Below are 26446 nucleotides of genomic sequence, written 5' to 3' on the forward strand. Positions count from 1 at the left end.
AAAGCCCTGTGAGGAAGCAGTATATGAGCAACAGCAGGACTGAGCTCAGGATCTCTGACTGTGGGAACACATCTCCTCGGTCAGGCTCAACCTCCTTGCTGAGCTGCCGGGAGGCCAGACTGGAGTCGGCTCTTACGTGGCGTGCAGCAGGCCCAGCGCATCCAGGTGGTTCATGCAGGCCCACTGCTTCAGCAGGGCGTAGATATCGGGCAGGCAGGCCCACTCCCAGCTGGGGGCGCTGGCGAGCACCAGGGGCAGAGAGCTGTTTTCCGAGTGGCAGAAATAGCGATTCTCCCACAAATGCCGGCGGTCCTCCTGGGTCAGCCTGGGTCAGGGAGAGGAAGAGAAACAGTGTTGCATGAGGGACTCTGCTGTAAGACAGAGGATCACAGGGGACAGAAAGCAGGGTAGACAGTCAAGGGAGACATGTGAATGTGGTTCAAAGAAATACTTCTGAACACTGCCTCTTACTCCCATTTTACACCCCACTGCGTTTGCACGGAGCTCTCAATCCTGTCTCTACTCAGGTTTGCATATTGCTGCTATCTAAATGCTTCTGAAGATTACAGTTGTTACCCATCTAATGTAAACTATATGTAAGCTATTATTCTGTACTAATCTCCTATATAGCTGCTAACCGTATGTTTATGCATACTGCTGCACTTTCCACTATGTTATTGTTTCATGTTCTTGTCTCCAACATTTTGTGGTGTTGTTTCTCAAGTGAGGAATCACTCAACTAAGCATTTCATTGAACTCGGGTACATATGACAATAAACTTGAAACCTGAACCTGAAACTTGAGGTAATGAAGTTGTACACCACATCCTCATTATACAGCGCGCATAGGGGCTAGCTGAAATCTGACAGGAAGAGGCTGTAAAAAACGGACAGAAATAAACTGGCATTATAACCACTCCCTACTCTACCACAGGTGTCAATGTCCACAATTCTGCTATATAACAATGAGGAAAGATGCATATCTAGAAACAAGTAAAACAATGAGTGTTACCATGTGCAATTTGTTACTGTAAGCCTTAGCTCTACAGCACACAGTCAGTGTAGTGCTCCAAAGCAATACAGTGTATTTGCATGCTTATCATGGATACAAAATACTCTGCCTTATTCAGCTGTCCCAGGCCTCAGTCCTGAGTGAAAAGAGCAGCAATCAACACATTCACAAACAAGGAACAGGCTGGGTATCAAAATCCTTACTTTGCTTTACAGCTGCTGAACTCAACAGACACATTTTTGTCCTGAGGTTAAGAATCTTGTACTACGTGTGCAGAGTAAAGAAACAGAACCCTTTGAGAAAGAAATGGTCTTCCTCAAACTTAAGAAGACTTCCTCATTCTAAAAAAACCCTAATACCTCCAGAATCATTCTAACAAATAGTTCTATACTTGGCTTTTCTACAAGGGGAACACAATGCCGTTCTAATTTACACACGAGTGATTAGTGCCAGAATACCGAGAAGGCTGAAGATTTAAGTAGAAGTGGAGAAGACATTTTATTGCACATCATGACCACTAGAGGGCACAGGCATAGTCCTGAAATCCAAGAAAACACTGGCGTTGGCTGGAGGAGGAAATCCTCTCTATTTTCATGTCATTCCACAAACTAGTATATGACACCACCAAAAAACTAAAGTTGTACAGCCCCTGCTACTGATGTTGATTTTGACATGGGAAATGATAATTATCACAATGCCCTTCTTACCGTCTAAAAACTAAAATGCCAAACTAGCTCTGAGTTTTTTTATCTGTTAACACCCAAGAACTAAGCACATCAGTCTGCTACCTGAAGTCTCTGGGTCACTCCAGACTTCTGCAGGTGGGGGGTGCTGTTACACCCGGGTCCGGATATCAGGATACCCTGTTGTGTCATCAGAGCGTTAAAATGCCCGGAGGTCATTAAAATCAAGTATACCCTTCTCAGGGTAATAGGAGTACGATAACCAGAATGAAAACAAACAACTGAAGTGCTAAAATCGTTAATGTGACGAGTAAGACATGGGCCAAGGAAAACAGCCTCTAATAAAAAGACTTAATTTTGAAAGCAATGTTTGGCTGCAGCACTTCAGCAATCTTCTTCGATGCCTTTCACACAGTTCTGCAGAGCTGAGGCAGAAAGCGCAGGCCTCCCGTCGGCTCTGCCTGCCCAAACGCCTGACTGCAGCTCCGCTCTCCTTCCCCTTTCGTTTGCTTTGAGCTGCGCAGCCCTTACAGCCACGGAGCCATCGACCCTCCGCAGAGGGCCCGAGACGAGCCCGCCACGGCGCGCCATGGTTACGGCACAACACAGCCCGGCGCCCGCAGCCGCAGCGCTCAGGCATGAGAGACAAGCGGCAGGTGTGGGCAGGGGGCGTGAAAACCGATACCCCCCTGATCGGCCCGGGGGAGGGGGGAGGGGGGTGGGGGGATAGAGCAAAGCACAGATAAAACAAAACAAAAAGATGCAACGCACTGAAAGCATTCCTTAAAAAAGGACTCAGGAAATTCAGCCTGGAAGCCTTTTGGAAGTATTTCCTGAAAGGCTACTTGTTTGGCAGCACGGTTTCTCACATCTACAGCTGACGGCAAAAATCACAACCATGCGGTTTTTACAAAACCTATTATTTCAGGAGTTCACTCGTGGCAGCCGGCAAACTGCTCTTCCCCGTCAGGAGGACAAGAAGGGGGGGCCATCCTGCCAGGGCTGGCATTGTTACACTTTCACTTTCCACGAGATTGTTTCATCTTTAGACATGAAACTGTCATCCAGCACTGAACCCTCATCCTCACCCCAAAACTCAGCTTTTATTGGCACGAGCGTCCCAGGACTCAGCATGTAAGAGATGCAAAGACTCATAGCATGATCGCCTGAGCACAAGCACACACACGAGCTGGCTGCCGGAAAACAGGCAGGAGGCCCCAGCAAGTTGTGTGAGAAGATGCCTGTGCAAAAAAAACTCTCCCTGCACACGAGACTCAGTGGAAATCGGAGACTCACTGACCAGGTGCTGCTGCTCTTTTCAGTCCTCTCTCTGGGTGGGTCCATACTGAGTCGGTCCCCTAGGACAGCAGCCAGGGTCCTGCTGTGATAAGTGACTGCAGGGGGGGCTCTATCCCGATTCCAGATTTCCAGCCCTATCCCGATTCCTGATTCCCCTACTCCATCAGCCGGGACAGGACTGAGCTGTCAGAGGGCCAGGCGAGCTCTTCGGAAAGAGAACCTAATCCCGGGCACGCCAGCGAGGCCATGAGCAGCTGCCTTTCTCCGCCTGCATGTCCCCCAAGACAACAGACGCGGAGCCTGTTCCCAGACTGAAGTCCTGGCCTTGGCAAAGAAAGGCCTGTTAACGTCCTCTGCACGTGTGGAGCTGCAGCAAGAGTCACTTTCCAGTTCCAATACAGCACTTACTGTATGTTGAGGGCATACCAGTGAAGAGTCCGCTGACAGGATGCTTATTCACGGAGGATATATGATCTGAGTGGCTGGCACGTACGCTATGTTTTAAATTATGTGAGACTGCGCGGGTTTTATGGCCACAATCTTTAGGGGTGTGCAGATGGGCAGTATGGCGTGCAGTTGCATTTGATTAATCAGCAGAGGGCTTTTATGTCTCATCCAAACAATGTAGCACAGGGGGCTCAGCAACTCCTGCACAATAACTAACAGCAAGACAGTAGCACAGCCACAGCTTGAACTCACAAGTCCTTTACCCCTCTCCTCTGGACCACCTAGCCTTCTCCAGACTAGGCAATCTTAATGTTGCCCTACAGGGCGCATGGTGAAGTGATGCATTCAGGTATCCCGTGGATCTTGTTCTGCCAGTAGTCACGTTGAAAGTGTATTTAAACACTGCTTTCTCTTTCCTCTGCATTGTTCTCATGTCAGGTACTGTAGATAAGAATCAGCACGTCTGATCTGACTTTCGAGCTGCAGTTTCACCACTGGGGAGTGCAGGACAAGTAACTGAGCAATTGCCCCACACAGCCTGTTCTTTCAAACAAGCATCTGGGACTGAAGACTCGCAATCCTGATTTTATATGATGCGAAACTTTTGATGGCAGAAATCACAATTGAAAGAGAGGGGAGGTCAGGCACAGCAGGTCAGTTTTAATGGATGAGCAGGCCGGAACAGTGTTGTTGAAGGTGAAAGTGGATGGTCTACAGATGGACCCCTAGCCTTCACTGTCCACATAAACCCCCACACCCCTGTCTCAGCATCGTGAACTCCGCCTCTTTCCCCGTCTCTCAGATCTCCCATCTGTGACCTCCACTCTTCTCCTCCCCCACTCCTCCCCCTCTCTCGCTAGACAGCTCGGGAAATATCTCAGTATTGACGTGCTGGGAATGCACACAGAGGTCCAATTTATCGCAGGAGCTTGGAGAATATTTAATTGTGACTCGCAGTCCTCCACACTCTCTCTGAAAGAATTCTGTAGCCCGGCTGCCGCCCCACGCCCCCTGAATGGGCAACTCTGTGCGTACTGGGGGGAGGGGAAGAGGCAGACGGCTTCTGTCCCATAGCTGTGCAGAAGTCTGCCTTTGTGGGCCTTAAACAGCATTTGCATTTTGACCCTTTTACACTCATCTGAATCTGACAATCAGTTGTTCCCTGTCTGGAAGAAAGAGCTCGAGCCCCACCTCCAAAAAAGGACCAAGAAAGATAGCAGGCAGGAGAATGATGGCTGAAATATCCAAAACACCACGCCTCACCTCGCGCCAGCAGCTACTGTATGTCTGTCTCTCTGCTCAGCTTATCTGCTTTCACTTCCTATTTCTGATCGGTTGAAATAAAACGAAAACTAAAAATGGAAGTTTTTCTTGTTTCTTTTAAGGCACAGGCAGAGGGAGCAACTCACTCTGCAGCTTGATGCTTTCAGCTTCCCCTAGTAAGTCTGCTCATTGCAAAGGCATTTAAAAAATCAAGACATGCAAGGGATTTAAATGAAGACCAGTCACTGTGGGCTATAAGTGTCAGTTGTATATATATATGCTCTGCATATTTCTGTTAGCTATTTAAGTGATGCTTTTACCCAGAGTGATTTACAGAGACGACGGGGTGGAAAATTCATCTCCATCTGTTACTGCAAAGTAATTAGCATCAGGACTTCACTTGTCTCATCCAAGAGTCAAAGGACTCAATGCTTCAGAAATTTGCTCAGGGTGGCACAGCTGGGTTTTGCACCAGGGACCTGGTGTTTTTTAGGAAACGCACAACATTCACAAATCACAAATATCCTTACAGATAATCTTAAAACAGAAGCAGTGTTTGCATGGCTAGCTTTGGTACTTAATTGAATCCTAACATAAATCAGAGAACTACAGGCAGACAGTGCTGTCAGTTGAGGATCAGACCCCAGTGTCTCACCAGAAGAGGGAGTTCTTGTGCAGGATGTCCTTTAGCCGTCCCTGGCTTTCTGTGTCCTTTCGAGAGAGGTCATACTGGGGGCTGAATCCAGCGGGAGGTGGCGTGGAGAAGAGCACCTCAAAGGCAGAGGTGGGGAAATCAACCTAGAAGACACAGCAAGGAGATCGTGACGAGGAGCAACTGCAAACAACACCCCAAATTGCCTAAGAATCTCAAGGTGCATTGTGGGAACGGAACAACAAGCCTGCTTCCTATGTCATGTGTGAGACTAGATTCACCTGCCAGTAATCCATGACACCCAGTAGAGGATGGCAGGATTCTAGGGGGTACAAAACTGGGCAGGGCTGCCAGGGGACATGTTTTGGGGGAAGAACGCAGGACGCAGAGCCACAATGGACACCGCAGTTCATCTTGACAAACCTCTGCGCTACATGTTCAGCACACCTGTGCGAGTGGAAAGTTCTTATTACAGTATAACTGCAACTGTGCGTCTAAGCCAGACAGCCACTTAAAAAAAACAACCATAACATTAGAAGCAAACAGACATTCCCCCAAAACAGCACTAGTTTACAAGTAAAATCTCTTCATAGTTCTGCTCTCAGGGAAAGTATATCAGGACAGACAGATGCATCAGGATATATTGGGATATTGGGAATATTTCAGGACAGGGTGATATTTCAGATGTATCAGGGATATTTCAGGGCACGCTGATATTTCAGGATATATCTGGATAAACTGATACTTCAGGATAAACAGCCAAGCACTAGAAAGAATGAAATGGCAAATGATCTGAGTGTTTTGCCAAAGTAAATGGTATGAAAGGACGAATTCCAAGGCAGGAAAACGAGGAGTGTGACTCCACTGTAAAAAGCAGTTTCAGAGGGGTGATTTTATTAATGAAGACAGAAACAAAGGGGCAGAGGCAGATCTGGTCCTACAGGGATGCAGAAAGAGAGTGTGAGAGAGATGGAGCCTTCACTGCACACGAAAGACTGCGCCACATCATCAAACAGAGAGAGGGAGGGACGGAGGAGAGGAAGGAGGGAGGGAAGAGAGAAACAAGGAGGATGAAGAGGCAGAAGGATGCATGGGAGAAAAAATTTCCAACATGCAGAAGAAAGAGCAAAATGAGAGAAGATGGGAGAAGAATAAAAAGGGTCTGAAAAATGATGTCGTTAGAGAGCAGAAAAAATCAGGACAGCAGAGGTGGCACAGGGAACTAATCTAGGCCAGATGTGGAATTGGCACCGGATGTTTTGTCTGAGGAGGTGAGGAGGTGGGTTAAGATACATGTCTAATTGCGCTAAGATGCCTTTAGTAGCTCCAGATTAAAGAGCTCCTAATGAAGTGAGTGCTGCAGGAAACCACACAATCAATTCAAATAATAGGCAGCTTCCCTTAGACTCGTAAGTCTGCCAAGGCAAGCTGAAAAAAAGAACCAGGGCTGTATTACTGCTGAAGACTTTTCCTTGTTGCATTTTCTGTATCGTACAACCCAGCCCCGTAGCCTGGAATGTTAGAGTTGTTTTCCATTTAAACTGGCATTTGAGAAACGTTGCTCAGACTCCGTCAGTCTCAGATTGGCTGAGGAAGAGACATTGCTTTTATCCTCTCCACACATCATTGGTGTTATGCTTTACTTGCTGGTGTATTTAAGAATGTTGTCAATAGTTTTGCAGTATGTGAAGAACTCAAGTTGCTCGGGTCCTGACTAGAACTAAGCAATTTTAGCATCTTGGCACTGATGCTAAATTTGATGCAATTTAGATGTCATCTGAATTTTAAGCTTCTACTGGTCTGACTCATTGTAGCCGACTGAGAAAGCCTCACACTAAACTCTAGGACTCTGTTTTCCATGCTAATCTCAAAGTGAGTTTACTCTCTGTTGCTATGTAACAAGGTTATGGTACGCTCTGCCTAGCTGCATTAAGAACTGTACAGGATAGGTCAAGACTGGACTTAACTTTTTTTATTGTTGGAATTTTTGGGGGGTAGAAGTATTTTTTCCATTATTATTTTAGTATTATTAGTATTTTAGTATTATTTTTCCCACATTTGCATGCATTCCTGCTTTGAGTCACGTCACCCTACTCATGAGGTAAGGCAAAGCACTATAGAGGGAGGTCACAAAAAGGGACCCAGCCTTACCTGCAGGATGACGCTGTCAGGCTGGCTGAAGTTGGGGGTGCTGGAACGGGCGGTTCCACTTCCTGGGGTCGAAGGCCACAAACCGAGCAACTTCCTTCCACAGGTCAACACACTGCGCAGAGATACAAACAGAGCACAGGGGGGGTAAGAGCAGAGGTCCCTCTCACTCATCACATCACGTCTGACCTACATGATCTTGGCTCAGCCATCAGCAATCTGAAACACAGCTCAATAGGCTACAGGTCAGGGATAATCATCCTGTAGCTTTTCCAGCTGTGCAGTGCTTCCACCTGCACCTACAGTGTCACAAAGATTTTGTTTACTCTCACACCCATAAACAAGGAGCTGCCTGTGGCTTATGAGTACAGCAGTGGAGTGGGAGTGGAAGGCAGCGGTTTCATTGCTCCCATGATCACCACCACCAGCCATGATGGACATGTGAAGGGTCACTTAAATCACTGGACACAGAGCTATTAAATAATGGCCATACTCCAGGCACAGTCAAACCATGGAAACCAGGACAGTGAAAAATGTGCCAGAGAGGGTTATGTCTTTATTAATCTTTATAGACTTTGGACAATAGTGAATCTTCCCAAGAGATTTTTTGCCAAAATCACTCCAAGAGCGCAGCAGAAAATTGTCCAGGCTAAAGCCAGTGCTCATGATTCCACCATCAGAGAAGCACTAGGTAAAAATGGGATTCATGGGAGAGAAGCAAAGCTCATTGAGTGACATTGGCACATCTTCATAGAGTCCCGTGGGGAAAAAAGTCAAATTCCGCTGTATTTATATGTAAAGGGTTTTAATTTTACAAGGCTCTGTGTTCTGCCCCCAGCCTGCTGATGCCCGCAGGCGACTCACTGTCGGAAATTGAAGAGTGGCATAGTGACCCAACCCAGGGCTTCCACAGTCCGACGCTGTTTGTTCTTGTCCTCGGCGCCCCCTGGTGGAGGCAACGGCATGGCGTACAGAGTCACCGTCAGCTGCGTCTCCCGCGGCAACCGGTTGATCTGCACTGGGAAGCAGATCCTAAAGACGCAGACAGAGAGGTTAGCGGTTAAAATGGCAGCCGTGATCTCCAGCTGGTTCAGCCCCTGCAGCCCTGAATGTCCAGGCACCACAGCCAGCTGTCCGGTGAAGACTGACCCACAGATGGGAAAGGAAGTCTTTCACCCAAGGAGCCTGCGATGTGTTCTGCTTCATGTTCCAATTGCTGTGCAGTGACTTTCAAAAACTTTGTGAAAAGTTAAACATTCTATATAAAGACAAGTGCTAAATATTACTCAACAGCATATAAATCAACTATCGCCAAAACAAAAAGGAACGTCTTGTATCTGTTTTCACATTTTTGAACACTTCAGTGTGCAAATTCAGCGCGTCACTGTTTTTGTCACATTTGTAAAAGTCTGCTGTGAATCAGGCTGGCTCATCTCTCATAATTAATTACAATTATAGTCCCACAGAGCCCTGCAGGAGAGCTAGTGAGGACTGGAGGATAGGTGCTGCTCCCACTGACAACAGGGCCAATGTCAGAGCAGACTGATTCACAACAAATCAAGAACGACCCGGCCTGCTCAAGCCCACTCAGGCCAGAACCGCTCACGGTCAGCAGGCAGTACAGCCCAGGCTAGACATTGGGACGGTGCGGCCCAGCTTACGCATTTACTGACCGAGCCCCTCAAGAGCCCCCACAGCATCCCGGCCTAATTCAACGGCACAATGTCTGCAGGAACTGAGTGAAATAATTAATGTTTTAAACAGCTGTGCTCTCATCCACCGGGGATCCAAGAAGGCGGCAGCGGCGCTGCAGCTGGACAGGCTGCCAGACCTCCGGAGTGGACAGCAGCACAGGCCGGACATGGCTTCTGTCACGTGTCACTGGAACGCGACCACAGGCTGCAGTGGACGAGGCGGCACGCTTAGCCATTGAGGCTTGTGCAGCTTTCTGACTCTTCAACCCCAGCCAGCTGTTTCCTGACAGCTAGTCCGGTCAGGTTTCTGGAACAGGGCTGTCCGCAGCCTGGCTCCACACACACCCCAGCTCGGGTCAGAGAAGAGGGGGTTACCTCTCTCCACTGGGAGGACAGAAGCCAGAAGCTGACGGAGACAGACAGAAGGGTAGGGCTGCCATAAGGTCTGGCTTGGGACAACGAGGGTCGCAGACAACGCGGATCCGAGACCTCTCAGTGTCAAGACCGATGCGCTGCTACTGCTCTCCGAAGCACTATCACAGCCGGAACGGCATTCCTGGCCAAACTAGGGCAATCCGAGGGCTGGCGGCGTGTCCCATGGCTGAGTTTCCCGAGCACAAACAAAGACCCAATCCAGCTGCTGCAGCCAAGGCACGGGGCCTTCAGGAAGCTGCCCGGAAAAGGAAGCTTCTCTGCACAAAAACAGCGAGACCAGGTGCTCATCCGCAGAGGTGGGAAAACCTGATTATTATTATTAGGGTCTAGTGCGTGGGTCCAAAACGTCAGACATCATCTGGAACTCGGAACTTCTCTGCCCCCGCAGTCGTCTGTAAGGATGATCGCCAACCCCACATGGACAGAGCTCAAACCAACAAACCACCGCCATCCTCTGTAAGGAATGCAGGAGTCCCCATGTCCACGCCCTCTCTCCAGGCGTGGACCGCTGCTCACAAGGTCTCTTGTGGGATTTCAGAACTGCCTCCGATGTTTGTAGAACGGCGTTCATTTATGTTTCCGTTCCAAAAAGCTGCCTGGGCTTTAACACCCTGGTGTCTGTGGACGGCTGAAACACGCACACGGCTGTGCGGCAGACAGACGCCCCTCCAGCTCCCCTTACACCGCACCCAAAATAATCTGCCCCTGGAAATACAGGGCCTCAGAAATAGCCCCATCCCAATCCCAGGCAAGTTCAAGTGACACACATCTTACCCCACAGGGATAAAAGGGGGGGAGCGACCTGCATGAGGGAAAACTGTTTTCCCTGTTTTGGTTAGGGCCCCAGCACATTTTCAAGCTCTGTGATACAGTACGAGCCCCCTGATGCACAAACACCAAACGCCGCCTTTCTGTACCACTGATGAGCTGACAGAAACTACAGCTCTGTTCTTCTTCTTGGTGATGATGATTATTACTGCTATATTGAGGCAGCACAAAGCACAGTGGTTAGCCTTTCTGCCTCACAGACCTGAGGCCCTCGGTTCAAATCCTGGGCTGCTATCCGTACGGAGTTTTTGTATTAGCTCTGTGTTCATATGCGTTTCTTCCAGGTGCTACGGTCTCTTCCCACACTCCAAACACACGCTGGTAGGTTAATTGGCTTCTGGGAAAACTGACCTCGGTGCACGTTTGTGTGTGCCCTGCAATGAACTGACGTCAGTTGCTCGTTGGGATAGGCTCTGGCTACTATAATAATAATGATGATGATTATTATTATGAATAACAATCATCATCAACTGCTCAGTGGGTTCAACAATAACATTTTTAACTGGAAGTGCCTGTTAGGACAATATATCACAAACCCAACAGATCTGAAGTGCATTTTAGCCCTAAACTAGGCAGCATCGCTTCCACTTCTGATAAATCATGCAGGAAAAGAGCCTAAAAATATCAAAACAATGGCCTTCAAAAGTCCCGTTACAAACAATACGTTAAATACAGGACGTGGTGACCACAAACTGGAAGGAATGTTTGAAAAGTCACCGGATGTTATTCTGACACAGAGTCCTGTTGTCAAGACCAGACTGTCACTTGAAATGACATGTTCCCTGACACCCGCAAGCACACTCACCAACACCATGATCACCTTCATAAATAAGCCTAGAACCGCTTCTACTCAGAAAAACTATAATCCCCATAGACTTCACAGAAATATGCCCAAATTACATTCAAATAATAGAAGATGCCAGGAGCAGACACAGACACCAATTTAAAAAAAAGTCTTCCTGAAGAATACAGTTTTGAGTTTGCATTTGAATGAGGATTTAAAATATTTTTTCACTTTGATCAACTAAACTTAATAATAAACAGCCCTGCTTTTGTTAATCTTCTATTTTTTTAATGCTTCAACCTTGTACTTCTTGAGAAAGTATAAAAACGAGTAAGAAACTCACCAAAGGTTCTGTATAACACAGTCATCTAAAATTCACATTCATCGTAAAAAGACATCATAAGGACAAGTAACAAAACGAGTTTCCCATCAGGCACGTTAAGAGCAATACTAGATGTACTTTGAAGAACACCTCAGGGTCAGAGGAATCCCAGGCTCGGTTTAAGAGTCAGCCAAAAGACCTGAATGTTTCCCTCTAGTGATCCCGCAGGACCCCAGTGAGACTGACCTCTGGTCCCAGACCACCAGGTGAAACAGGTACTTGCTGACGGACTGTTTGCTGGTGTGCTGTGGGGCACAGAGCTCCTCCATGCCATGTGTCAGAGAGCAGGACAGGAAGAAGCCCTCGTAGCTGTGAGAGAGAGACAGAGTTTATTAAGGAGCAGTACTTGAAGCGTGGATGTGAATGTGCAGGTTGTTTCACTGGCAGCTCAGAAACTGAACATTTTCCAAGGCTGGACCTCCTCAGTACAGACATTGTTGCACTTCATTTCTTTGTTTTTGTGACTTTAATTCACAACACAAATCAAAAGGGAGACAGTTTTGGGAAATTGCAGCATCTGCAATGAAATAATTGCAATAAATTGAAAAAATGCAAAGCTGGCAGTTCCGCTCTATCCCGGAGATTTTACAGTCCAGAAACAGAGACTGCCGCAGCCCTGGTGAGCAACTGTCTGAAAATACTTGAAAAGCCACAATCAGAAACGAGCTAATCAAATAAATCGGAGGCCTCTGTGACTATCAGGGGATGTGCGATCAATGAGCCTGCCTTCACCCCCCTCCTCCTCCCTGCGCCGTCGCTACCCCCCCAGGAGACCCCAGTCCGCAGACGGGCAGATGGCATGCGACACAGATCCTGCCCTCCAACCCCCAGCGGACAGGTGCCTAGCGACCAGCCAGCCGCTCTCCCAGTCTGGGCGGGGTCAAAGGGCACACGAGGTTCCCAGGCTGCTTTCTTTGTCAGGCACCAATCATCAATCAGCCTCCATTTCAGAGGGGAACAATGGCCGGGTCAACAGGGGTCGGTGGGCTGGGCCAGGCTCCCCAGGGAACAGGGATGAGATGAGGGGGGGCCCAACCATGCACAGCACAGTGGGGGGAAAGCAACTGCGGGGCCGAAGCATTCAGCCAACCTGGGAGGGGAACACTGAGACCAATGAGTGGGATGTCATGCGTCTGTGCAGGTATGTGGGCACCAGTACGAAGTCACAGTCGGCAATGACGCTTTACTGTTTCAAGCACTGATTTAATTTGTTCGCAATTCTCAGACGCAGTTCACATACCACACACACAATGATCCGGCGTGTGTGAGCTGAGTGGTAAAGTGACAGCTGCAGTCATTTTAAAGATTCCCGCCTCACTACGTCTTGTGCCAGGAGGTTTAAGTTTTTTTTTTGCCATTGAATCTGTGTAGAATTAATAGCAATCGGAAAGACTGTTTTGTCTTTTCCAAAGGCAGGGTGCACATTTCAATAATACGGGCTGCAAGTTGAGGGCACTGCAGAATTCCCTCCATCACTTCAGAATCCCATCCCATTCAGAATACAGAAAGAAATGAAGAAATAAATAAGAATCCCTGTCCCTAGATGCTATCACAGAACAATCTTACTACCACCGCTGCGAGATAAATCAGGAAACTTAACTGTCTGTTCTCAGTGGGTGTTTCTTGTCTTTAAGATTTATAATTAATTTATGGCACTACTGGTCCTTAACAGCCCAGTATACATGTTTATAAAGTAAAACAGGTGCATAAAAGTGTTTAAGTAAATCTCACTGCAACTACAATGCGATTCAAAGATTTATATGTAAGAAGATAAGAAAGGTTCTAGAATTAGTGGCTAATTGATCTGAATCTCATCAAGCCGTTTCCTGAAAAAAAAGCCAAAATTAGAGCTGACAAATACTTAGCTTGTTAGAGATTCCCACAATCCTTTCTGCAAAAAAGTTGCTTCTGTTTTGTGGGTGAATGGAAAAAACTGTGCAAGATATAAAGTGCGGGGACTTTGTTTTGAAGCACACGAAAAAGCATTCGCCATATCCTTGAAGACCATTAGCTCAGTTACAGCCCAGCCCTGTGGGTTTGACAACCCTGCCCCCTGCGGGTGGTACCTGGCGGCCCAGGCGATGGGGACGCGGTGCGCGGCATAGACGCTGAACGACAGCAGGCTGGTCACGTGCCCCGCCTCCTGCACGGGCGCGGTGGGGCGGCTGCTCTGCGGCGCGGTGTGGAAGTTGGCGTTGAACGTGCTGCAGTACAGCTCCACCAGGTCCAGAACGGAGGCTGTGAGGGACTCCACCACTCTTTCTGGAAAAATAAGCCATCAAAACCGACCCGTTCAACTTCACTCCAAGTGCCAGCTGGACACACTGACAACAACATTTACGAGTAAAAGGCTCTGTACTGAAGATTTCAGATAAGTACTTGGGCATTGTATTTAGCTGGGGCCCTGGCCTTTAGGAAAGGTTATTATGGAAAACCTGTAAGTTGTAAAAAAAAAACACTGATGTCATGGTAAACAGACTGGAGAGGCATGGTAAGGCATCCTGGGAAACTCTGCTAGAGTGAATAGTAAGTATAGTAAAAGGAAAGAAAGCTTAAAGCTGTTAAATAAGATTACAGACAAGCAAACCATCTATTCAGCCCATCCTGTTTTTTAGGCTTAAAGGGATTTCATTCGGCATTGCTTTTAGTTTGTCGCTGTTGTTGTTGTCAGTTTTCAGCCTATTTGAAGGGGACCGAAGTCAGCATTGTCCCTCTGATTTTCAGAAGCTGAAATAGTCGACATCCTGGCAAAGGAAGAAAACATCCCTTTCTGTTTTTCAGAATCCTGGACTCCCAACATCCTCTGGCCCAGAGTCAAGGATCTTTACTCCCAACCCCGTTTCGCACACACACATCAGGAACCTCTTGGCAGGAGCCTCGAGCTTCTTGAGAACTTCTTCCCGGACATTAGTTTTCCTCATTGGTTATCGGTAAAGGGAGCAGGAAGGAAAGAAGATGGAGGGGTACTCTACCTCGGTACTCTCTCTTCACCAGCACTGTCATATCCTGTTCGAGAGAGAGAGACAGACGGCACTGACTGACGGGGAACAGCCAATATCAAACCTTCCCAAAATCACAAAAGCAGATACATGTACTTAAAAGAGAAAAGGCTGTGGTAAGCTGCACTTCTATTTTAAAAGAAACAGCAACAAGAGGTTGGTATTGCAGTCACTGGCTTTCTCTAAAAATGCATGTATGGTTTCATTACAAGGCCAAGAAACAGCATCAATGTTGTTTTTGGTAGGCATGTCTCATAGTGAGAACAGAACAGGCCAAGATGACCGAACTAATCAATCTGCACCCCAGAGAAAGAACAGAAGTCACATTGTATGCTGTTCTGTTTTTTAGTTAAAGTTATGGCAAAAGCTGTATGGTATGGGAAAACATTGACAGCATGGTAAACAGGGATTTTCTGATGGGTTTAGATCATGAAGATTCCCTTCGTTAAAGGGATGCACAAATCAAAAAACTGTCTGAGCAAAACTAGGACTCTTAAGTATTGCAACGGACCTTGTAGAAGTCAAGGAAGAGGACTGATTATCCTGAGAACAGTTAGGCTGATGTGAACCATGTTACCCATGTCAGACAGGAGACCAGAAGACTGTAAATCAGCACTTCCCAGGGTCCTGGGTGATGTCACAAGCTGAGCACCACAGGGCATCCCCAACTTTGTGCTCCCAGCCAGGACAGGCCTGGGATTAGTGGGACAGGGTCCTCTTTGTTCAGGGAGCAACAGCAGCTCCTGCAGGCTTGCAGTGACATCAGCAAGAGACAGGCAGGCTGCTCCTCCAGTCAGCACCAGCAAGCGCTGTCAAGCACGGGAACTGGACACGGGTCTCCCACACAGGGGGGAGCGCACAGGTGTCGCCGGAGAACCCCCTACCTTCTGGACTCGGGGCTGCAGGCGGCAGGGGCAGGCGGGGAGCAGGTTCAGTGCGCTGGTGATTTCAGGGGTCTCCACTGCTGCCAGCGAGCTGCACAGAGCCTTGACAGACTGGACCAGGCGCTCCACACGCAGAGGCAGGTCCACCTGCACAGGGAGCCAGAGTTCAGGCTGAATGAAGGAATGGTGCCTACAATAAAACCGTAACTAACCAGCTGGGTCACAGATCTGGGACAACTGAATTGGGAAAGAACAAACAAAACACTGCTACAGGACCAGGAGTATTGGACCCTGGTTTATGCATTGAACAACCTACAACCTACAATGCTACTCGCTGCAAGGAAAAAAACAAGACATCTAGGAATGAAAACCTAATAGCTTTGTCAGGAATCATGATGCACAGAAAACTGAACATCTGTTTTTTATTTTTCCACACATTCCTATGTAGCAGTCAGCAACTGCACTCAGACCCAGAACACACTAGGAATGTCTAGAAACACTGCAGTTTTTCCTTTCTGCATCGATGTGAATGGGTCTGTATTTGAGAACAGCACAAGGAGCCTAAGAGATACACAAACCCATTTTGAGCTGTCAACCAGACAAAGGACGAGACAGCGAAGGTACCTCTGCCAGGATGAAGCACTCTGCCTCGTTGTGGAAAGTGTCCAGGAGCAGCGTCAGAGCCTCCCTGCCAAACACACATGAAAGTGGGTCAGCTGGCTACCCTGTGGATCTTGTCCACAGCAATCAAGCAACTGCAACTCTAAACACAGACAAGCCTGTGAGCTTTCAAACCCTTCTTTTTACTGTGTGCAAAAAATGCTCACCTTCGGATTCAGTGAAACTACATTCCTGCAATCGATACACACCTTTCTGATGACAGGACTCTCTGACAATAACGAAAGACAAAAGTGGGCTCCCGTGAGAACTGCCTCCAGCAGAACATAGGGACCAACAATAGCCCATCCTGCCATCGATGTGAACAAGCATGTGGCGGGATCTGGTCTTTGCCCCTCTCACCTGGTCACAGTCTGTCTGAATGGTCGCTCCTGCAGCAGGATGTTCTGATTCATCGTGGAGGGACTTTCATCATCTTCCTCCTACGGATAACAGAAAAATCACTTTTTCTTACCTTCTAAAATACGGTCCATACGTCTTAATTTACACACAGTGGGCTACATTTTTCTCATGTTATATGTATGTATGAGGTCTTGACTCTAAGCTGCTTGTCCATTTCTTTGACCTTCAGCTCTAATAATTTGACCACTTTCCCTCCTTCAAGCTAAAGATCTGAAGCCACAAAACCACACTTCCAGCCCAGCCTTTAAGTCAAACCAACTGTTCAAACACCCTCCTTGTTACAGCAAGTCCACTCTTGCCAAAGGGCTGATCTATGTACGACACTCACACCACCGCAGATCCCACAGGTATGTGGACCTTTAGACCATCACACAGCCCTGGCCTTTAGAACCAAACTGCTTTCCTCTCTCTCCATACAGGACTGTCCTTTATAAAAGCAACAGTATTCCCTGCACGGTTTCCTACCCCTTTCCCTCTACCTCCCAGCCCTCACAGGTCCCATCCCGTACCGTCCTGGCCAGCTCTCGGCTCAATGAACCCCTCCTGGTCAGGTAGAGACGGATCTCCCAGTCAAACTTGTGACACTGCTGAATGTACTCCAGGCTAGCCAGGGGCTGATTGCTGAAAGACAACACAAGGCCAATTGAAATAAAAAAATGAAGACAAAGGGACCCCAATCCTCTCATGTGGCTTCCCAGTTACACCTGTGTTGCTTGAGCAATTAAGCATACCTGACATGGCCATCTGAATGCCTTAGAATAATAATAATACATTGTATTTATTAAGCTCTGTGGATAGAATCAAAAGGTGATGCATTTGGTATTAAACACAGGTATGCAACATATACTTAGTCTCAACTTTAATGAAATGTAGCTTTAAATAATATACCATCTTTAGACACAACACTGAAGGCTCCCATAGCCCACAGACGAAATGTACTCCTTGGCCAACACAGATGATGATAAACTGTGGACCTCAGGAACAGAGGTCAAAGGTCAAGATCAGAAGAGTGTAAATCATAAGGAGAATCAAGTCCTTCATACATCCTGAGTCTATCAGAGAGCTTAGACTGCTAGGAATTCACCAAATTCTGTCATATAAAGATATTTACTGTACATTCTGCTAAATACAGTATGTTCACTTTCAATTCCAATAATATCTTCATCCAATGCATCCCATACACCACTCCAACTGGGGACAGTTAACCAAGACAACATGTTTTGGACTATGGAAACACCAATTGAAAACCCATGGAGACATGGGGAGGATTACATGCAATGCCCAAGACCCAAGTGTGATGAACCAGCAGCACACAACCATTTCACTTAATATATATTCAAAAAACAGCATTTTCTACTGCTGTGATAACTTACTATACTAACTTATGTCAATAATGCAGCTGGGGCGGCGTGTTAGCACAGTGGTTAGCATTGCTGCCTCTCAGTGCTAGGGTCCTGGGTTCAATTCTGGACCTGGGGCGCTATCTGTGTGGAGTTTGGATGTTTTCCCCATGTACCCCTAGGTACTCCAGCTTCCTCCCACAGACCAAAGACATACTGGTAAGTTTACTGGCTTCTGGGAAAATGGGCCCTGATGTGAGTGTGTGCGTGTTGATGTCTATGAGATTATCCTATGGTGGACTGGTGTCCTGTCCTGGGTGTACCCTGCCTTGCACCCACTGTTTGCCAGGACAGGCTCCGGCTCCCCTGCGACTCCGAATTGGAAGAAGCAGTTAGAATGTGTATGGATGGAATAATACAGCTTAGTCTGTGTGAGAAGAAACCGAGTCCATGACATTTACCAGTTAAATGTATCGACCCACAACCAGGAGTTCCTTGGCGATATCATCTGATCTATATGCACATCCAAGATGCTACAAGACTACTTTTTGTGCAACAAAGTGTGGATTTTTAAGTATTAACTGAGATCTGAAAACAAAATGGTTCAGAAATTCTCCACTCATATATATTTCTGCATATAAATAAGGAAAATCACCAACTGAAAGAGCAAAAATGTCTAAATCTTTTCCACAGACGTGTGTGTTGCCCTAAGGAGTAGTTTAAGAATAAATATCACAGGCATATAAAAGCGATTAGATAAAGTGGACCAAGTGGACCAGGTAGCAACAAATGAGCTTTCTTTCTTCTAGCTAGTAAAATATTTGCACATGTTTGCATGCAGTCTCTGAGTGAAGAAATACACTTGAATTTGCCTGTGAGTGATCACTGTGCCGTCCCGACATTAATCACAAGTCAGAGCTCACCTTGGCCACAGATGTTTGTAAACTGTACAATGAAATGGGTTATCTTGGGAATGGCTGGATTTTTACTACTTTATTTGCAGGGTGAGATTATACAGGGGAGGCACATTTACTGAGAAAACCTAGAATTAGATAGGTTAGCATTTAAACAAAGGAAATCAAACCATTGCACATGTGGAAAAAGAGGTTATTAAAAACGGAATGGCTTCAGTTCATTCGCTGGCACTGACCTGGGGGCGAACAATAGTCTCGTTAAACACAGGAAGACCCTCCCTCTTTTGACAGCCTGTGGCAACCTTTTCACTTATCTGCTGGACCCACATTTCCTGTTGCCCAGCTGCACAGGGCAGCAGTGGCAGAACACACCCCAACTCTCTTTACACTCAACACCCACAGACACACACAGTTTTCCTCCCTGTTTGCACCTCCTTTCCTGTCAAATTACAATCACTAGCAGGGCAAAAGAAGACTTAAAATTGCACTTGTGAAATTTTTACGCAGTCACACAGGTGAGCACTGGATAACTGAGGTACAGTACACAAGAACAGTTAGTAATGAGCAGGCTATTCGACCCTTTTAGCTTGTTTGGTAGTTAACTGATCTGGGGGAAAACAGGGTATCGGCTTCAACAACATTTTTAGTGCTGGGTAACTTGTTCCATACTCCCACAATCCTTTGTGTAAAGAAGTGCCTTCTGTTCCTGGCTTTAAATGGACTTCCAAGGTCTTCGATACATGAGTAAGTTTACAAATGAAACAAGGTCAAAAGGTAATCCTTCTCTTGTATGAGCTATTCCTTGATTACTCATTGTGCAAAAATTTAAACCATGTCTCCTTATAGATAAGCCATTTAAGAATTTAACTCACAGGTCATAAAGTCCAACATGAATGATCATCTTTCCCACCTGATGGCACTTTTGACATTCACTTAAATACTTTTTTACAAAGCAGTATAATAGGTTTAAACTCAAAGTAGGATCAATTATAACAATAAATGTTTATGCATATATTCATCAGCATTTGTAACGAATTTCCTGTTAATAAGTTTGTTTTCCTAAAGTCACTGAAGTAACTAACACCCAAGCTGCACAGCATTAACCACTTGCCACTCTCTCTTGCAAGGAGCAAAAATCAGCATTCTGCTAAACACATCTCTTAAAAAGATACGCTGCTCTAAATCAGAAACCCCAGACAGATACACAGAGAGCAAAGGGGTGGGACTAGCCTGCCCCAGGGCTGGTGGTCGTCTGGTTTGTCCAATAAACCGCCTCTCTAACCCATGAGCCGTCTTCTGACTGAGGACCGTCTGTAAGCGGCTACCAGCTCACAGCCAGATTTCCTGTATCACTGGAACCACAAAACCACAATAGAGGGGCTTGGAGCACTTCAATCAGGGCTGGTGTCTTGAAGCACAGAGGCCTGTGTCCAGCCACTGAGGCTGGTGGGGGGGGGGGGGGTTGCTCTGGCACGGTGCAGTGTTGCTGCATGCCAACAGTTGCTGCACGCCGTGCCAGAACTAACAGCTGACTGTGCGGTTATGAACTGCGCGGCAAAGGAAAAAACGTCTTGAGCATGGTTAAGAAAGAAACTGCAGGAAAATAGACCAATCATGATCATTGTGCTGAGTGCCAAACTATTGCTAAGAGTGCCCGTCTGCGAATCTAATTATGTGAATACCATATCAAGACACACATTTGCTTATAGATATACACAGATATGGTACAGCATTCAAGTAGCACGCTCTGTGGTCTGAGACACAGTCAGAAAAAAAGGAATGCTTTTAAACAAAACATATGGAGCTGGCTTCTCTTTCAATCAGAGTCAGCAAAGGATTGAGCACTCGTTCATGTCCTCACAGTATGGACATGTTTCCAGCTTTAGCGTCAAGTCCAGAACAGAGAGGCACTACCAACAGTAACCCCTGACAGTAATGATTAAAAGCTGCTTTCTGGGCTGTACAGTGAGCAACCAGCTACTACCAGGCTGTGATGACAGTCAGGCACTGGCATGGACACAGAACCCAAAACAAAAATTAAAAACGCTTAGGAACACCTGAAGGATTTTGTTCTGCCTGAAATACACATGTTCATGTTTCATGTTTCACGCCAGCTACCAGCGCTGGATCTGGGATGTCCCCCGGCCAGGAGAAACGAGGAGGGGCGATGCACTTACTTCTGCAAGTACTCCTCCAGGCCGCACACCTTCAGCACGTACTCCTCTACGTCTATCAGGTCCAGGTCATCGTGCGCATAGCACAGCGTCTGGTATATCAGCAGGTCGACCGTGGAGGAGCCTGCAGACAGAGAGAGTCTTGAGGACGTGGGACAGGAGGGGCGGTGCTGATGGGATTAACTGCTCAATTCAAGGACACAGGCAGCACGGTGGCACGGCAGCAAGCCCTGCTGCCTGAAAGTTCTTGGGTTCTAGGTTTGAGTCTCGACCGGGACATCTTCTGTGTGGAGTTTGCATGTTCTCCCATGCACATCTAGTCGGGTTAATTGGCATCTCTGAGCAGTCCCAGTGAGCATGGTCTACCCTGGCAGAAAGCCAAGGAACAGAGAACACTTCCCACAGGCTCCTGAAGGACACGATTAAAAAGTTGCTTTGTGGGCTGTACAGGGAGTGGGTCCCATCCAAGGTTTTGTCCTACCTAGATCCTCACGCATCTAGGATAGGTTCTGGGGTGCCCTGACCCTTATCAGGAACAAGGAGCTTTCTTATAATAGCTGGATGGAATACAAGAGCTTTGACACACATGTGCAGACTAGCTTAGAAGCACTCAGAGCACATCACAGGTGACATTTCAAAACACAGAGGTAGAAGCCAGCTTTATAGGATCCCTTAGGAAGCGGCTTGGTGGAATTCGCAGATCATTGTGCCACTAGAAACCCAACAGAGAGAGATGGGCTCTGTTCTGCTGTACAGAGATCCCTGGCAATGTGGCAAAAATCAGAAGGAAAGCCTCTTGCTCAAACAGGTGTTCAGGCATCAAAACAATATTATCTCCTCGATCAGTAGCTAGGGGAGAAATAAGGGAGGGGTGCGTTTTTATTTAAGCCACAGAGTGAATAGTCCTAATGACGCACTTCCCTGGGCTAAGCACTCCAAAGTCTTGACTGTACCAAGACGTTTTCCATTGTGGCAGCACACTTTATAAATTATGTTGTCATTGCTCTGCGTGGCGCAGAGGGAGAACTCTGAGGAGAGATGAGGAAATAACACAACTGAGCTTTTGCAAAGAAATCTGGAAAACAGTTGATAATGAAGTGAATTTCAATTTCAATTATTGTTCTTTCTTTCATATTTAACATAATAGGAGGGATTGTGTAATATCCTCAATAAAAGCAAAGGAAATCTAGGGGGAGAGAGAGGCTTGTGATTCAGTTTGGGCTTGGCCTTGTAATCAAACCTTTGCTTCTTTGCAAGCCAACTTGTGTAGCTTTCAGAGGAGAGTGGACAGAAAATTAATTCCTAACACATTAGAGCCATGGTTCCCAGCCCTGGTCAGGGAGGATCTCTGCTTCTGGTCATGTTTATTCCAGCTGAGCTCTACGTCTCCACCGCTAATTGATGACTTCACTGCTCTGCTTGCTGTTTAGACTTTAAACTTGTTTCTTCAGTCAGTCCCGAGTATCAGAAGCAGTCTACTGTGAGGGAGCAGTTTCAGCACTAAAACATTACCCAGCCTTCTCCTCAACTTGCTTGCTGTTAGTTCTGACTAAATCGCTCTTACTATTTGATGAATTGATGGTGAACAGAGTGACACTGTGTTAGACCTGCTGGTGAGAGTGTCAGTATCAGACACACTCGTGGTGGGTGTGGTAATACTAACACATCCATAATAAATGTATTCTTCTGCAATTAGTTGAATTCCAGGCAGCACACGCAAATTAGGGCAGTTCTTAAACTCAGAAATTGATATAAGATTGATATACATTTCAAATCCCATTTGACCTTTTTAAGTGCTGAAAACAAATGTACAGGACTTCCCCAAACAGAGAACTGAAATCAGAACCATTACAGCTGAGGTACACTCACTGTTGAATCTCCAGTTTTACCAAGAAAACACAATGGATTACAAGACCCAAGTTAGAAAGAACAGGTCAGGAATGGGTTATTGTTGGCTGTGGTTTTGATGATGTGTTTGAAAAAAGTTCTCTAAAGAAGTTCTTTTTTGCCTTGAATTCCCTTTTCTCAGAAATGTTCCTAAAGTTCCCTGAACCCTCACATCTTCTCCTGAAAAACATCCAGAATACTGCCAATATTTCAGGTGCAACCTGACTCCAGAGAAACAGTATTTTATAGACTGTTTGGTTCAAGAGCATGACAGATTAGCGACTTCTAAAAACCTGCATCTCATTCCAGTGCAGTACTGCAGCGTTGGGAGTTTTTCCTCAGAGATTGACAGACAACCTCTTCCAACCAATCTTTTCATGTGCTCTTCCGGTGATTATTAATTGAGGTAAACGTGCGAGTTGTCTATATCAGGAATGGAGGAAGGAACGTTCAACTGCTTGACAGGCATTTAGTTCCCAGTCAAGAGTTGGAGAAAGACGATTTAAAAAATGTTGCTATGTCAGTGCAAGCGTTCATACAGGCCAACACAGGAAAGCAGAAAGTTACCCCACCCTCAGACTCGCACCCATTTCATGGCTTTTCACTCAGAAAACAGACATTTTTCTGAGAAACGCTTTTGTGCTGCACATTGTTCATGTCTCTGATGCAGCAATCCGGCGAAGCGCTCGCGGAATTTCCCCAAAAAACACAGCAGGGCTCGGAGAGGCAGCCGCTGATCTAGAGCTCGCTGCAGCTGCAGAGCTCAGACACTCGCCTGCTTCTCAAGATGAGGCGCCTCGGAGCCGAGAGGAAACCGCAGAGAGCGCCTCCAACGTGGAAATAAACCTCAAGAGAACATTGACCGTGATTATGCAGTTTCACACTTCATTCTGGTTTAAACCTCTCATGCTGCGAGCCATTCGTGCAATTAAAAGAGCTCAAATCCTGATTCACTGAGCAAATAATACCAGAGACTACCTCCCCTGCCACTAACGTTTCTGAGAAGCAGAGAAACCTGACCCGCATGAACTGACCGTCGCAGGTGAAGGTGAGGGGCTCTCTGAAGAGGTCGCTCGCCACGGTCACTTTCATGCTGACGCCGAGGCCGGACTGCAGCTCCTCCTGCTGGACAGAGGGACTCCACACAAAGCCCGGGTTCCTGGAGCGGTCACTGCAGGGGTAGGCGGACCGCAGCCTGCAATCACACGCGCCGCACACGGGTGAGCCGAGCAGCGGAGACGGGCGCAACTCGAAATGAGCAAAGTCCCTGCTGGGCGTCAGGATTAACTCTGGTGCAAGATAAGAGCCGAGGATCGTAAAGCACTCGCACAGCTCGGAAGAATTTGTTTATTATCGACTTAATGTGACTAGCCATTATCTGCATTCTGAGTCCCTTAATCCAGTTGAAGTTTAGACAGACCAATTTTCATGGACCCATCTCCATGGCCATAAACCATTAGACTCTTAATATGTTGATAACTTAAAAAGCTACAACAGCCCTTCTGGTTTCTGGCCTCGGAGGTGCAGTGTAGGGCACCCCATCATAAAACCCCCTCCTGCAAAAAACTGCAGTTTCCTCGTCAGAGACCGGTGGACGGGCAGAAGGATGGCCGGCGGGCAGACAGACTCACACGTCAAGCATGTGGCAGAAAGCCGCCACTTCCTCATCCCTCTCCTCCGACACCTGGAAGAGCTCGTAGCTGAACCCGTTGGACCGCGAGGCCAGGGAGACCTGCGGGAGGAAGAGAGAGAGGCAGACTGATTCGCAGGAACTCTGCTTCCCACCGCAGCGTCAGGTACTGCCTTAGCAAGACCACATCCTCCCCACAGCCAGATTCTGATCCCCCCTGCAGGCTGTTCATTTACGTCACATTGACTAAACCTAAACGTATTTTCACTGAGCTGTGAAGTAAGGGGATCAGTTTAAACTAGAGAACCTGTCACCACCACAGTGAAAATCGACCACCACATCCTCAAGCATCTCAGGGAGAAAACGTCACAAGGGGAGATAAAGGTGACTGAGGCAACAGCTAAAATATCCAGCCCAACTGTTTCTTTCAGCAAATTAAGACAGAAAACGACTACTCTGACCAGACAAGATCAACAAGTTAAGAAACAAGAAACGATAAAAACACCACTGTTGCAGCTCACGCAAGGCCAGCTCAAACGCCAGACACGCTCACAGAGAACCCGGAGTGTTTCATGCATGAGTCTGGCCCAAGGGAAGGCGAGGGTAGGCGTCACGTACTCTTACTGGGTCTGCCGAAACCCTGCGCTGGTTCTTGTGGCTTCTGGGAGCTGGCAGGTAGGTCCGGGGGGGTACCTGGGGGGGCAGGGTTTTACTGCGAGTGACGGGCTTCCCCGATATCTCCCCGCCACCCCTACGACCCCGGGGCGCCGCCCAATCCTCGTTGAGCCTCGTCAGTGCCTTGTTCAGGTCTTCATAGTTCCACAGCGCGTCCCTCTCCTCACTGGGCAGCTTCGGGGTGTCTACTTCGGGGGTGAAAAGGTTAACGTCACGCAGGGTTGAGCTTCGCCGGTCCTGGAACGCGTCCGTTGGGCGCGGGTTCCGGGGGGGCACGGCTGGTGGGGGGTCATCAGGCGGGGTGAAGTTTTTGGGGAGCAGGAGGGATGACCCCCCAAAGTCCCCCTTTACAGGTCTGTCCAAGATATAGAGGGGCTCCTTGCTGTAGCAGCGGGGCTCCAGGTTGGCGCGGGAGGGGTTGGAGACGCTGGGCTCCAGGTTAAGGCTGGGATCTGAGCCCGAGAGTCTCTCAATGAGGTTTGCCCTGTCTCCGGCTTGGCTGTTGTTAAGGCTCTGCCTATCACTGCACATGACCTTTCCTCCTTGACCCACACCCCTCCCAGAGGGCGTCTTGTCCTGCTTCAGCCTGGAGAGGGCGTCATACTCCATCTGCAGGGCCTCGGCCAGGACCAGCTCTCGGGGACTGAGCCCCAGCGACTCCAGGCAGCCCCAGCGCTGCTCGCTGTCGTTCTGCGTCTGTGCTGCTGACATGTTCCTGCCGAGGGCGCCACTGCGGCAGAAGGCACAGAGCGCACTGGAAGGGCAAAACCAGCAGGGGGCACTATGGGGTCCTCAGGCGGAGCATGGGGTCTGAGCACCTGTGTAAAACAAGGAGAAGACTTGTTAATTGCCAGCAAGAAACCAAAAAATAAAACAAAACCACTGACCAGTATGCTCTTGACTATCTACCCGCTGTTGTTCTGCATCCTGTAAATATTCTTTACAGCATGATGGCTCTGGAAATACATGCACAATATAAATTCTCACCACCTGCATGGCAGCACAGACCCGGAGAATGAAACAATGAAAAATGCATCCTCTAACCAAAGCCAAGAGGACGCACGAGCCTCAGAATTACACAGTCTGCATTGCCCCAGCCACACACAAAATCATCACGTGACTGAAAATTCAGTGTAGGAGGATCTGGACAGGCTGTGAAATAGTCACCCGCCATTATCAGCACACCACTCATCCCTGGTAATAGCTTTGGCAACACAAAGCCTATCTTGGAAGCATA

At 47.5% G+C, this 26446-nt stretch overlaps 1 protein-coding gene across 1 annotated transcript in view; it reads right to left on the reverse strand.

Annotated features, from left to right (window-relative positions):
* Nucleotides 1-26027, reverse strand: part of pik3c2b (phosphatidylinositol-4-phosphate 3-kinase, catalytic subunit type 2 beta) — a 38467-nt gene extending 12440 nt beyond the window's left edge. Inside the window, exons 1-15 of the mRNA XM_088922081.1 lie at nucleotides 25153-26027; nucleotides 24536-24636; nucleotides 23939-24099; nucleotides 21021-21141; nucleotides 17099-17210; nucleotides 16530-16609; nucleotides 16134-16197; nucleotides 15510-15656; nucleotides 14599-14632; nucleotides 13693-13888; nucleotides 11813-11935; nucleotides 8368-8535; nucleotides 7507-7618; nucleotides 5359-5501; nucleotides 137-325 (exon numbers count right to left, since the gene is read on the reverse strand). Coding sequence (XP_088778207.1) covers nucleotides 137-325; nucleotides 5359-5501; nucleotides 7507-7618; nucleotides 8368-8535; nucleotides 11813-11935; nucleotides 13693-13888; nucleotides 14599-14632; nucleotides 15510-15656; nucleotides 16134-16197; nucleotides 16530-16609; nucleotides 17099-17210; nucleotides 21021-21141; nucleotides 23939-24099; nucleotides 24536-24636; nucleotides 25153-25920 — 2519 coding nt within the window. The 5' untranslated portion in view covers nucleotides 25921-26027. The remainder of the gene's footprint in view (nucleotides 1-136; nucleotides 326-5358; nucleotides 5502-7506; nucleotides 7619-8367; nucleotides 8536-11812; nucleotides 11936-13692; nucleotides 13889-14598; nucleotides 14633-15509; nucleotides 15657-16133; nucleotides 16198-16529; nucleotides 16610-17098; nucleotides 17211-21020; nucleotides 21142-23938; nucleotides 24100-24535; nucleotides 24637-25152) is intronic.
* Nucleotides 26028-26446: the final 419 nt, after the last annotated feature.

This window comes from Atractosteus spatula, chromosome 7 (assembly GCF_055471065.1).
Source record: "Atractosteus spatula isolate fAtrSpa1 chromosome 7, fAtrSpa1.hap1, whole genome shotgun sequence".
Lineage (NCBI taxonomy): Eukaryota > Metazoa > Chordata > Actinopteri > Semionotiformes > Lepisosteidae > Atractosteus > Atractosteus spatula.